The sequence below is a fragment of a genome, unplaced genomic scaffold (assembly GCF_019419815.1).
Source record: "Pyrus x bretschneideri cultivar Hongxiangsu unplaced genomic scaffold, Pyrus_bretschneideri_v1 Contig2, whole genome shotgun sequence".
Classification (NCBI taxonomy): domain Eukaryota; kingdom Viridiplantae; phylum Streptophyta; class Magnoliopsida; order Rosales; family Rosaceae; genus Pyrus; species Pyrus x bretschneideri.
The window spans coordinates 5,233,464-5,246,611 of NW_025999501.1; the positions used below are offsets into that span (position 1 = coordinate 5,233,464).

At 36.0% G+C, this 13,148-nt stretch overlaps 1 protein-coding gene across 1 annotated transcript; it reads right to left on the reverse strand.

Moving 5' to 3' along the window:
- Positions 1-3,161: 3,161 nt before the first annotated feature.
- On the reverse strand, positions 3,162-6,176 carry LOC103936588 (MADS-box protein AGL24-like). The gene is made up of 7 exons (XM_048583352.1): positions 6,163-6,176; positions 5,163-5,237; positions 4,434-4,496; positions 4,235-4,334; positions 3,740-3,781; positions 3,531-3,572; positions 3,162-3,353 (listed from the first exon to the last, which is right to left on the reverse strand). The coding sequence occupies exons 1-7, from the start codon at positions 6,174-6,176 to the stop codon at positions 3,174-3,176; spliced, it is 516 nt and encodes a 171-aa protein (XP_048439309.1). The 3' UTR covers positions 3,162-3,173.
- Positions 6,177-13,148: the final 6,972 nt, after the last annotated feature.

Consider the following 13,148-nt stretch of genomic DNA (forward strand, 5'->3'; position numbering starts at 1 on the left):
AAGGGAGAGGGTTTAGGTTTTTCTATAGTGTTGTTTGCCCTCATTTTTATCCACCATCTCGTAGGACACTTGCGAGACACTTTGTCCTCATGTTTGATGAAATGAAAGCAAAATTGAAAACAGAGTTAGCCTTACATAGAGTTAGCCTCACAACCGACACCTGGACAAGTATTCAAAAGGTAAACTACATGGTAATAACGGCACATTTCATAGATAGTAATTGGAAGTTGCACAAAAGAATACTAAACTTTTGTGTCATAGCTAATCACAAAGGGAACTCCATTGGAAAACTTCTTGAGGTTTGTTTGCTAGAATGGGGTTTGGAGAATGTTCTAACCATCACGGTCGATAACGCTTCTTCAAACAAGGTGGCAGTAGAGTATTTGAAGACAAAGATGTGTCATTGGCAAAATTCACGAATGATACTCAATGGAAAGCACATGCATGTTAGGTGTTGTGCTCATATTGTTAACTTAATAGTTCAAGATGGTTTGAGGACGTTAGATAAATCCATCTTAGCTATTAGGAATGCGTTGGTGTATGTAACATCTTCTCCACAAAGGGTGGAAGCTTTTAGGAGTTGTGTTAAGAAGGAAAAAATTGAATGCAAGGGTCTTGTTTTTTTAGATGTGCCAACTAGGTGGAATTCCACCTATTTGATGTTAACGAATGCTTTGAAATTTGAAAAAGCTTTTGTGAGAATGGGAGATGATGAGATTGCATACTTGTCATGGTTTGGTGAAGATTTGCCGGAAGAAGAAGAACGGGTGGGTGAACCTTCCAATGGTAAAAAGAGGTATGGGCCACCAAATATGGAAGATTGGAGTAATGCTGCTATTTTTGTCAATTTTTTGAAAGTGTTCTATCAAATGACATTGAAGATGAGTGTTACTTTGCATCCGGCTTGTCATAGTACTTTTTCTGATTTGCTTGCAATTGATGAAGAGATAGTTGATTTGTTCATTGAAGAAGATATGTTATTGACTCAAACCTACACAAGCTTGATATTGCATGAAATGGCACGAAGCATGAAGGTAAAATTTGATAAGTATTGGGGTGATCTTGTTAAAGTGAATCCTTTTCTATTTGTCGGACTTGTGCTTGATCCAAGATATAAACTGGGTTATGTGCCACATATTTTGAAGCGTCGTGGGTGTAGTATTGATGAAGCCATGGCTAAAAAGGATGAGATAAAAAGCCTAATCTTCAAACTATATGATGAATATGTTCCTTCTTCCAACCAACCAAGTGGTTCTAGTGCTAGTAGTTGTTCTAATACTACTAGTACTATAGCTACTATTGGTGGGGCTAATCCAACTCAACATGGAAGGGGGAAAAAACGAGCTGAAATGGATGAAAGTTGGATAAAAGAAGTTGAAGCAAGTAATGCCGTGCTCTCAAACCATGAGTTTGATAGGTACTTGTTAGATCGCAATGAAAAAGTGGAAGTAGGTCAAGATTTTGATATTTTAAATTGGTGGAAATTGAATGGTGTTAAATACCCAGTGTTGGCACTAATTGCAAAGGAAGTTCTTGCAATTCCGGTCTCAACGGTAGCTTCAGAATCTGCCTTTAGCACGGGAGGAAGGATTGTGAACTCATATCGTTCTTCATTGACTCCTCTAATGGTAGAGAGGTTAATTTGTACTCAAAATTGGTTGATGTCAGATAACATCTCAATTTTAGACGATGCGACAATCTTGGAAGATATAGAGTTTTATGAAGCACTTGAAACAGGTATGAATATTTATTTTTCATTACTTTGTTTTTGTTTTTTCTCTTGTTTTATTGCATGCTTACTTTCTTATTTGCTAATGAGTTCTTAATTTTTATATGTTGTAGAAAAAAGGAATGGTGGCACATCTAGCAATAGCATTGCGGATTCATAAACTATTCAATCCTAACTTATCACCTTTTACTAGTGATGGTATGTATGTAACTTTCTTATCACCTTTTCTCCTTAATCTTTCCCTTTTGTGTGTGGCAGCAAGTTGCAATCTCTGTTTCTACTCTGATTCTATCTTTCGTAAACTATACTGGTTTAACTATTGTTGGATATGCTGCTCTGCTGTTCTTCTCGCTTCAAATGTTGCATTTTTTTGGGGCTGTTGATGGCGTGCTCAATTGCTGTTTTGTTAATTAACTTTGGGAAACTTATGAGTTGAAAGTTGCAACTCAATAATGACTGCAGTAGCCTGCCTTAGCTTAGAAATGTATGTCACTTAACCACATAAGAGCAAATCTGTATGATCAATTGAGTTTAGATGGTCGAATTCTTGTTTCTCTGTTTGGATGAACTCAGTAGACATATTTTAGGTACTATGAACTGATTTAGTTGTTTATCAGTGACCTAATTATAGTTTTGTCAAACTGCATTTCTACTTATTTGTCATATTATCAGAATGCATCTTTCCCTGATCAGACAGTACAGAAATTTCATTGTACAAACTATTCCGATCATTTATGAGTTGTTTGAAGTCTACTTTGAAATCCCATTTTAACCAGACTTTTTTCAATTATCCCCTGACTGCTATTTCAAGCCGTGATTAGTGATTACAGTTACAATGATTTTGGATTTTGTAGTAGGAGCAGTCGTGGAGGGAACAGAAATGGTCGTGGCAAACCACGTGGGAGTGGCAACGGCAGTGGTCGTGGACGCGGGCGTGGTCGTGGTGGAGAAGGGAGGAAGAAGCCTGTGGAGAAGTCGGTTGATGAACTCGACAAGGAACTCGATAGCTATCACGCAGATAACATGCAGGGTTAGTTCAAAACTGGAGCTGTGACTCTGTTTGCTGGTATCAGTCAGTGTTTGAGCTAATTTCTGCTTGGATATAGACTAATTTCTGCTGTGGAACTCGATAGCTATTAGCTATCACGCAGATAACTCGGTAGCTGTAATATGACGGTTGTGATTTTTGGGATATAGACTAATTTCTGCTTGGATATTAATGTGGATCAAACTAGATGTGGTTCAAATAATTTATTATTAGGAACCGTAAACCGGCAAGAACCGGATCGGAACCGGTGTAGACCGAACCGTAAGGTTCTAGTAATAAATTTAAGTGGAACCGCACCGAATCGAACCGTTAATATATTTCGGTTCCGGTTTCAGTTTAGGGGTGGAACCGCACCGAACCGCACCGTGCCCACCCCTACTAGCAAGTTAAAGCGCCTTACCCCAGTTTGAGAGACAAGATGTCGGAGCAGTCATCTTCAAGAGAAAGAGCATTTGTGGAGCAGGTGGTGGCATTTGTGGCTGATTCAGATGTCACGCCTTCTTCTCCAATATTATTCAGGTTTTCCAACTCCATGATGGCCGCAGGTCCGATATGTCCTCCGGATAACATCACCATCTGCCATATGCAAACACAACAAAGATAAAAAAACAAGAGATACGATAAAAAAAATAATAATAAAAATTAAAAAAAAAAAAACCCGAGATGTGACTTACTAATTTAGAGTTATTTGTTTTGCATTAAATTAAAAAAAAAATAGAAGAAATATACTCGTTGATGGTGGTAGTTGCTTACCCTCTGCCTTTGCTCGTTATTAGCATCTATCAGCTCAGCTCCCTGCATGTATAGTCAGTGCAAGGAAGAGGACAATAAATCAAAAATTCATTAATGATAATTAAATTTAATGTTTATTATTTTCTGTTTTGGAAATTCTTGACTATTGTTTATATTTGTGGTTATTTCATATATAGACACAGACAACAATCATCTATTTAACTACAAACATTTTTCTCAAGTGCCATAATCTCACTCATAATCTTGTTTTTCTGAAATGAATGGAAAAAATTAGATGTTGCTGTATAGACATGTAATCCAAAAGAATAGCCAAATTGGTAACTTCTTGACCTTTTGATTAAACATGGTGTTAAGTACGGTGTCTACGAGCACAATGTGTCAATCTATTTATTTGATTAAGCCAGGCCGGTAGTTCACTCATGCATAGTGGAAAAAAAAAAAAAAATTAGAGGAAGTGCGGTGTTACTTTTATGGAGTGCTAATAATAAATTTTCTATTTAAACCGAATTAAGACCTGTCTTAAATTCATTGTAGAACGATATTTGAACGCAGACTAATTAAACAATAGATCTTCCCAATTGCAAAATAATACACATTAAGCCTCACAATGTGCTCTTCTATCTGAGGGGTACCTAGTTTTTAGAAGCCATGGGCACCTGTATTCACTTGTAACAGAATAAATTAGCTAGCTAGCTAGCACAGACCTTGGCTTGAATCACACGGCCAAGGCTTACTTTCACCAATTTTTCTAACTTCTGCAGTTCATCGAGATCCAAGTCTTCAAGGTCCTCGCCCTTCATCTGCCTGTTGAATGCCAAACCAATTTCAGCACTGTCGTAAACGATCATATCAGCTTAAATAACCACCATATATCTTACTAGCAAATCATTAAATTATAATTACCTCAGCTTGCGGCTCTTATCCTTGAGTTCCTTACTCAGCCTGATCTTGTTTTTTTTTCTCCAACTAATTAAATGAGAAACATATTTATACCGAACTGTCATTTAGATAAATCTAATTTGTCACATGTAAAAGCTTATAAACATCAGACCAAAAATAAATAAGAAAGAAACAAAAACTTAGAACAAAACCGAAAGGAAAAAAATTGGATATTTCCTTCATATATTTTCTTCAAAGTGGAGGAAAGAGCGAAACAAGGGCAAAAGATGGATTACTGAAACATACTAGAGCATGCATGGATTTACAACATGTAGCAATCTCCAGGTCACTATTAAACAAACATATTTTGGGATGATTGATTCTTCAGCCGAAATATGAAACTTCTTTCCGAGAGAAACCTCAATGATTCTAATTAATACCAACTAATAATACAGCGTAGAACGTTCAATAAAAGTTAAAATTATAACTTGGAGTCATTACTCAACCCCAAGCACTTGCATATATTAAGCCCCAGAGGCCAACCCTGCTGCATGCATATATTAGAAGTCTTAACATCTATTTATTTTTATTAATGTTAAAGTAATTAAACCTTTAAGATGGTGTAAAAATACATTCTGAAGCTCCTAGTGCAGATCACAGAATATGTTACATTCACTTGACACAATTACTTGTCATACCATTAAAATGGAAATTAAAGAGCAACGGATGGGAAAAAGAAAACCAATATTGAACTTAATTACCTGCACGGGTTGATCCGAGTTTTCCCTACCAGTATGTGAGTTGTACCTTGCAATCACATCCTTGGTACTTCACAACATAAAAGGATAAATATAATTAGCATTTTCATTATTATTTATAAATTTTTAGACAGAAAATTTAATCCAACAAAAAAAAAGACGCAGAAAGTTAAATTAATACATGTGACTAAGCATAGATAAAAAAAATAAAATAAAAATAAAATAGAAGGGCAATGTAACCCAATTTCCATACTTCTGGTTTGCGAATACTTTTGCAATGAGCCCAATAAATTAGTACTTGCATGCTGTATTTCGTTTTGTACGAGATTGTCATTTACTCTATTCTTTTCTGGTTTAATTTCTTTTTAAATGTAACTTTAAAAACTGAGACTGAAATCAACCACCTTTAAACATACATGCAAACAGAATAACTTCTAAAATAAAATCCCCCCCAAAAAAAATCATCCACAGTGAAATGCAGATCTAATTTACCAATCAGAGAACAAAATTCAGAAATACCAATTAATACATCCAGATTAACCAGCCACAACAACTACTATCACTGTCGAGGTATTAGGTTCTAGTCTGTTGCAAACCAACCAGCCAAAAGGCGGAAAACATTAGGGCAAAGCTTTGTGGATGCCTTATTGTTTGGTCTGGTTACCCAGATCAAGATGTCACGTCGGAATATTATGAGATCATCAAGAAGGCAAAACCAACATTGGGAACTATCAAGTTAACTGATAATTCTCTCCGAATTCTCTTTGTGAGGATTTTTTTTTAATTTTCTTTGTAAGGATCTTGAGGATTATCAAATTATGTCTATTCATCGTATATTATGCGGTCAAAAATTATTTTAAATATTTTTATTTAAAATTAAACATAAACAATACATGACGAAAACTAATCGCATGATTTACTATAAACAAATACAATTCAAAGATTCCGATAATTCTCACAAAAGTTGGCCTAAAAAGTCCAAAAGTTCCTCTCACATCAACTCGGACATCATTGCAAATATGCTTTAGTTATTATATTTGTCATGGCCACTTTTTGGGTGGCTTTGACTAGATTGATTTTGTCAATGCTTATAGTTAGCAAAATGCGCTTAATACGTGTATTATATATATGTATGTTGTAAAATATTTTTGTTTTATGTACACATCATAATTAGTCTTTTTTTTTTTTTAATGAGAATAATTGATGACAAGCTACGATTATTCATTTTTTTCGTGGACCGAGAAGATTCACAAAGACATTTCAGTCTTCTCCTAATCACAAGTCTCACGAATTTCTTGAAACACCTCACGTATAACATACTTTACACATTTAATATGCATTACTTGCACATATTTTTAATAATACACATAAAATTCACATATTCTATACATATACAAAATAATTAAATTATAAAAATGGCCAAAGTTTTAAAAATATGTTTTTATGCTCGCAAATTGTTAAGAAAAGACTAAAGAATCACCATTGCTAAACGACCAAAACAACCTTGCAGTCTTACAGAGTTCTAACTCCCCTATTCTAAGTAAACGTTGAACGTCTGACATCAACTCTTATAAACGTTGAACAATGTTAAAACCCTACACCTGTTCAGAAAATATTTCATTAGGTACGGACATCACATTTGCTTAACTCCCCTGCAAACTAGTGTTAATGAACTATCCATTATATAGCATATATATCTTAACACGCAATTACTTGGGTATTACAGAATATCCACTTAACCATGGATATACTTCATTGATGTATCATGTTCAACTCTTGCTACACAAGATTGTCGAATGAGAAATCTTCTTTCACATTCGTTAAAAGGGATGCAGCACAAAGCATTCGTGTTAAAATTTTATATTTATATTTGTTTCATAAGGTAATATATATTTGAATGAAAAATGTCGGTTAAGTCAATTGAGTTTTAAGAAGTTGGATTGTTCAAATCATGTCAATGTATTTTATGACCAATGACATGCTATCAATGAAAAGTTGTGTGGTTTGCCGAGGACGCATCTGATATCATGATGCATGAGTTGCATCCTTACATAAAAACTTCACGCAAAAGATACATTGGTTTAAAGGGGTGGCTTGAAGCCTATATAGAACAAAGAATTCACTCCCCTAACAAATTATTGAGTTTATCCACAAAGCTCGTCTTGTTAATTGCCACAGTTCTTTCAAGTGTCGTGAGAGTACACATGTAGAATGTTTTGACACACTGTGTGCTTGATATTGATTGTTGTGTCATGAGAGATGGATGCCTATAGAGCTACAAGCAGAATAGTAGGTGTGAAATTCTTCTTAAGAAGATTGCATGCATCCAGGCGTCAATCACCACATCTTTCTTACTTTGTTTTTTTTGGAAACTACTTGCTTGGATGTTGGAACTTCGTATATCTTATTGATGAAAAAGACACTGCAAATGGCTTACTTTCAATGGGTAAAAAGGGAACGAAATATTACCCATTATTGGAAAGCCCCCAAAGTAGTTTTTTGTTTCTCAATTTACAAAAGGATTTTCAATTTGTTCCTTCAGTCATGTAGATAATGTTTCTAGACGGGTGTTTTGGTGAGGTTAACACAGAACCTTGGGTCAAAGTTAAAGAAAAGAATGGTAGTAGACCGAGCTGAGGTGAGCTTTAGCAGGCAGCACAAGGCGAAGAGATTTGAGTGGTTAACCTTAGATGGGCTACATCAATTTCGGGTTGTATTTAATCATCTGACATGTAAATTACTTACATGAAAATCTCTTATATTTAGGAGACTCTTACAAGAGGAATGGGAGAGGTGAGAGAAAGGGCGAGTAACTCCAGTGGAAGTGAGTCTAACCTGTTTGTTGGAGATGATTGTACTTAAGCACTCGTGGGAGAGGGCACAGATGGTTAACATGTGGCTCAATACAGGTGATGGATAGTGCAAACACAAGGGATCAACACATAGCTTTTTATTTTATTTTATTTTTATGGAAAACGATAATTCATAATTCATTATCAGAAATAAGGCACATAAAAACTCCAAATACAAGGTTAAGCACAAATATAAAATATGAACCGACAAGTAACAAAATAAAGGGTCCAATCCAAGGATGTAGGCCCAAAACAAAAGAACAAACCCTTACTCCTATACCAAACTGCTGCCGTCGCCATCAACAACCAAGGCAGAGGCCAATAACAAGCATCAACAAGAAATCTGTAGAGATGTGTTGAGAGTTTCGTACTCGAGCCAATCTACGTTATTCTCAATTGATCAGAAAAAGGGTCAAAATGACCTTCAATCCACCTAAACGACCAGCGTAGATATGAAGTCCACATATAAGGGTGGGATGTGCACAAACATCATGCCAAGGCAAAGACGAATAATAAACTGAAAAATCTAGGGCATGATATCTAACGGGTTAAAGAAGGGAAAGAGGGAAAACACGTGGTGGGTTCAGAGAACAAGGAGATGGAGTGGGTGTGGCAAGGATGAAAGAAACAAGTGGAGGAAGAACATATACAAGAAAAAAAAACCACAAAAATGGTCATACCACTCAAATCGAGACACTCACAGAACAATTGGGACAAACACTCAGAAAACTAAGACGAGCTCAAAAGGCAGATTGAAGGGGTTGCGGTCGACCCCACCCAAAGTTAGGGCCGACGAAAAAGGGCGCTTTGGTTTTGGGTTTCTTGTTAGGCGGAAGGGAACAGTAGGTGCTTGAGAAAAAAAAAAAAAAGTGGCTGGGCAAAACATAGCTTTGCACGCAGTTGGCACAGCCAATGGAGTACGGATACTCCACGTCTAAACTACACATGGTTTTGCTAAACCATTAGGCACCAAATCTGATCCACTTTTGGCATCTCAAAATGTGCTGGGGTGTGAGGGTTTTTGTTGACGTTAGTTTTTATTGTAAATATTTTGGTAATCCTATATTCTGTAGAATTACGTTGTATAATTAATTCTAATCTTTTGTGATTCGTTTACTTATGGAACAAGGCATGTGCATCCTCTCTTGCGGCTGTATCCCTTTCCCATCACCGTAACCTTTGTTGTTGTCGTACCCTACTATCTTGGGTGTTAGTACAATAGCGAATACATATTGGATTTTACAATTCGATGCAACGAATCATATGCACTATGATAAACACTTGTTTTATAGCGCGTTTATTAATCTGTAATCAAATTGAAAGAAATTGAATTGAAGAGGAATTGGATTGAGGAGGAACTAAAAGGAGATGGAATCAGAATCAGATTCCTGTTGAAGTTATTTACTAAAACTATCTAGAATCGGAATACAATTCCATAAAGCTGTTTACTACTTCAGCAGAATCGGAATATAAACCAATATGATTACTAAAATACCCTTGTCTCAAATCAAATATTTTATATACTTTTTTTAATAAAATTTGATATAGTATATACTAATCACTGATCTAATAGGATAAATAAATTGCATAAACCAAATTCAGAAGATCATCAAACACACAAATCCCAATTGTCCTGATCTAAGCATATGGTCAAACAAATCCAAACGACAAATAAAAAAAAAGTTTGCATCTGTGATTCTTTATGCACCAAACCATGACAAAAAAAAAAAAAAAAAGATCCATTTTGCAAGTAAATAATTGTAAATCAACATTCAGCCCAACAAGTTCCCAACAACCAAATAATTCAAGTAAATTAATAAATGTAGAATATGCAACAGGACAACAGATGTCAATCTACTTCAATCCACTCTTTTCCCACATTTTCACAACAACCAATCACTCCCCCCAATACAAGATACAAAACAAAAAACATCAAAACAAATCAGACCCAATTCACAAATCCAAAAACCAATGACAAAGTTTCCAACTTTTATTGAAATTCAAAGTAAAATCTCTCTCTTCAAACAAGTGAAGTGAAGTGAAGTCAACTCAGGCCGTCCGAGAACATGCACCGACAACATTATCATTAATTTCAATTCATTTTTTTTTCGCTTTTCTCCTCCAAAGTCCAAGTTTGTCGCACACCAAAAAAAAAAAAAAGAGAAGAAAATCGGGAAAAAAATTGAACGAAATCCTGGAAAGAAAATCCATCACGGAGAAGAAAGAAACGCGCTAGAAACGAGCAGCGAAACGCTGATATTCATCAAGCTCTATAAGCACAGAGATAAAAATGCAGAAGAAGTAGGGATTTACCTATCAGTAATTGTAACAAGAGCTGCGATTGAGAGAAGACAGAGGCATGCGGCTAAGAGAAGGTAGAAATGAGCTGGGTGAAAAGAAAAATAAGTCTAGGGTTAAAAAGATAATCTTGGAAATAATGAAAGTAAGTGAGGGCATAAAGGGACAAAAATTATCATTCCGATTGCTTGGGCAATCCGGAATCCAAATACTTTGTATATGTTGGCAATCCAAATTCTCTAATTTCAGGAATTGGATTCCATTTTTTGTGTGAGCCCCACGTACTTTTGATTCCTCCCAATTTTAGTAAACACAGGTATAATTCATAATCGGAATCGAATTTCTTATTCTCATTCCGATTACGGGTTAGTAAACACACTATTAATCTATGACACGTCGTCATAGAAAGTGTGTAGCAATTGCCAATGATGCTACTGCTCATGTTGTTGGAGTGGGAACCGTGTGCCTTACACCCTGTCTTTCCTAACACCATTGTTTATTGCATCTGTAATTGTCCTAATATTAATTGTCTATGTACCACAAGTCACTAAACAATTGGATTGCATTGTATTAATTTATCCTTTATTTTGCTTGCTTCAGGATATTCAAACAAAAGAGATCATTGGGCGTGGCACTAAGAGAGAGGGACTATATTATGTGGATGGTGTGATTCTTGAAAGAGCTAATTTGGTTCATGCATTGTGTGATGGTAACATACAGAATTTATGGTTATTGCATCATCGTTTGCGGCATGCATCTTTTGGTTATTCGAAGCATATGTTACCTAGTTTGTTTAATGGTATTAAAGACTTCGAATTGAAGTGTGAAGTACGTGTTTTAGCTAAAAGTCATCGTACTTCGTTCTCTTCAAGTATGAATAAAAATGATTTCCGTTTGCGCTAATACACTCTAATGTTTGGGGCCTTCCCCTATGTACTACTTTTTGGAATCAAGTGGCTTGTTACTTTCGTGATGATTGCACCCGTATGTATTAAAAAATAAAAGTGATGTTAGCGATGTGCTTTGTATGTTTCACCAGATGGTTAAAACTCAATATTCCTGTAATATTAAAATTTTGGGTTCTGACAATGGTAGAGACTACATAAATTCTGAGTTATCCCGATTCTTACAAGATCATGAGATTGTTCATAAAACTACTTGTCATCATACCCCACAACAAAATGGGGTGACAGAAAAGAAGAATCGGCATATCTTGGAGACAACATGTTGTTTGCTTTGGTGCATCTACTCCCAAACGCTTTTGGCATGCATCAGTTATATATGCAATTTATGTTATGAACTGTATGGCCTCGCAGGTCTAGAATTTTTGAACACCACTTCAAAAGCTTACTCAACATGCTCCAATGGTTTCTAATCATACTTTGTCATCTCAGATGTTTGGTTGTGTGGTTTATGTTCACATCCAAAAACTTCATCACAGAGAACTTGATCTATGTACACTTTTATGTGTTTTTTTGGGTCTTGGAAGTCAGCAGCAAGGATTCATGTGTTCTCACCTCACCACTCAATGTACGTATGTTACAATGGATGTTACGTTTTTCAAGTTCAAATGGTTTATGCTTCTTCTTTATCCCACTCTAATCTCGAGGGAGAGTGATGATTTGGATGATCTACATTGGTTAGATTGTACTTCAAGGAAAGAAATGAAGAATGTAATAGTCCAACAGCTCAACAAATAGCACAACATGAATCCAGCAGAACACCACGGTCCAGTTTGGCAGGACTGTACCAAACAGCAATGCCTTGTTCTGTAGGATCCTACCGAAAATACTGCCCTACTTCGGCGTGATTGTGCCAAGAATACTAGCGCAATGTGATAGAACTCTATAGAAAGTACCAGCCTAGTTTAGCAGGACTGTATCGAAAATAACAATCTAGTTCGACAGAACTCTACTGAAAATACCAACTCATTTTGACATGACTGTATCGAACAGCCGTGCCAAAGAGCCCACCATTTTCTAGCATAACAATCAGGCTACAACAGATGCAAGCCCAATGCCTAACCATGTCATGTCTATTTAAGTGCCATGGTATATCAAATGGTAAATTGAACAAAGAATGTAGGAAGTTCTTCTAGAGTAGGGATAGTAAGGTGAACTCTGTTGCCTAAAGTAATGTTTGTTCTCCCAATGATGCAAATGGCTGTAAAGTCCTGACAAGCCTAACAATTGGTGGGTACAAATTGTGAAGCAAAAATATCTTAGACAATAGGATTTCCTTGGCTGTAAAGTGAAACAAAATCACTCACTGGCCTGTGTTGGGGCCAAAATTGCACACATCCATATAAAGACGTAATTTAGTCATAATTGCCCATGAACTCTACCGAGGGAAGAATGAGATTGATCAGGGGCTGTTGGAATCCATGATCAGACTGCTTGTATATCTCCAGAAAATGAGAATCAAATCACTAGTGTAGTTCTAAGAAATGAGTATGTCTGATGTGTGCTCATCGAAATACATCCTTGACGAATAGCCTAGGTGAGCCATGTAGGAGATACTTTTCTATGACTATGCATAGACGAACGATGTGTATGAGAGAATATGTGAGTCTATGTCAGGCGTAGAAAATGTATGTTGTATGTCCACCATGAGAGACTTAGAGAGATAAATATTCAGGAGGATATTTATAGAGATTTTGAGAAAGTAATTCCAACTGAATCGGGAGACTATCTAGAAGAGAATCTAGGTAAGATATCCAATCCTATTAGGATTATGATTACGTTGCCTAATCCCCAAGATATCGTAATTTGACTTGAATTAGGAGTTTCTCACTTGGGAGATGTGCAATAGAAGTAACAGACTAAGGCTAA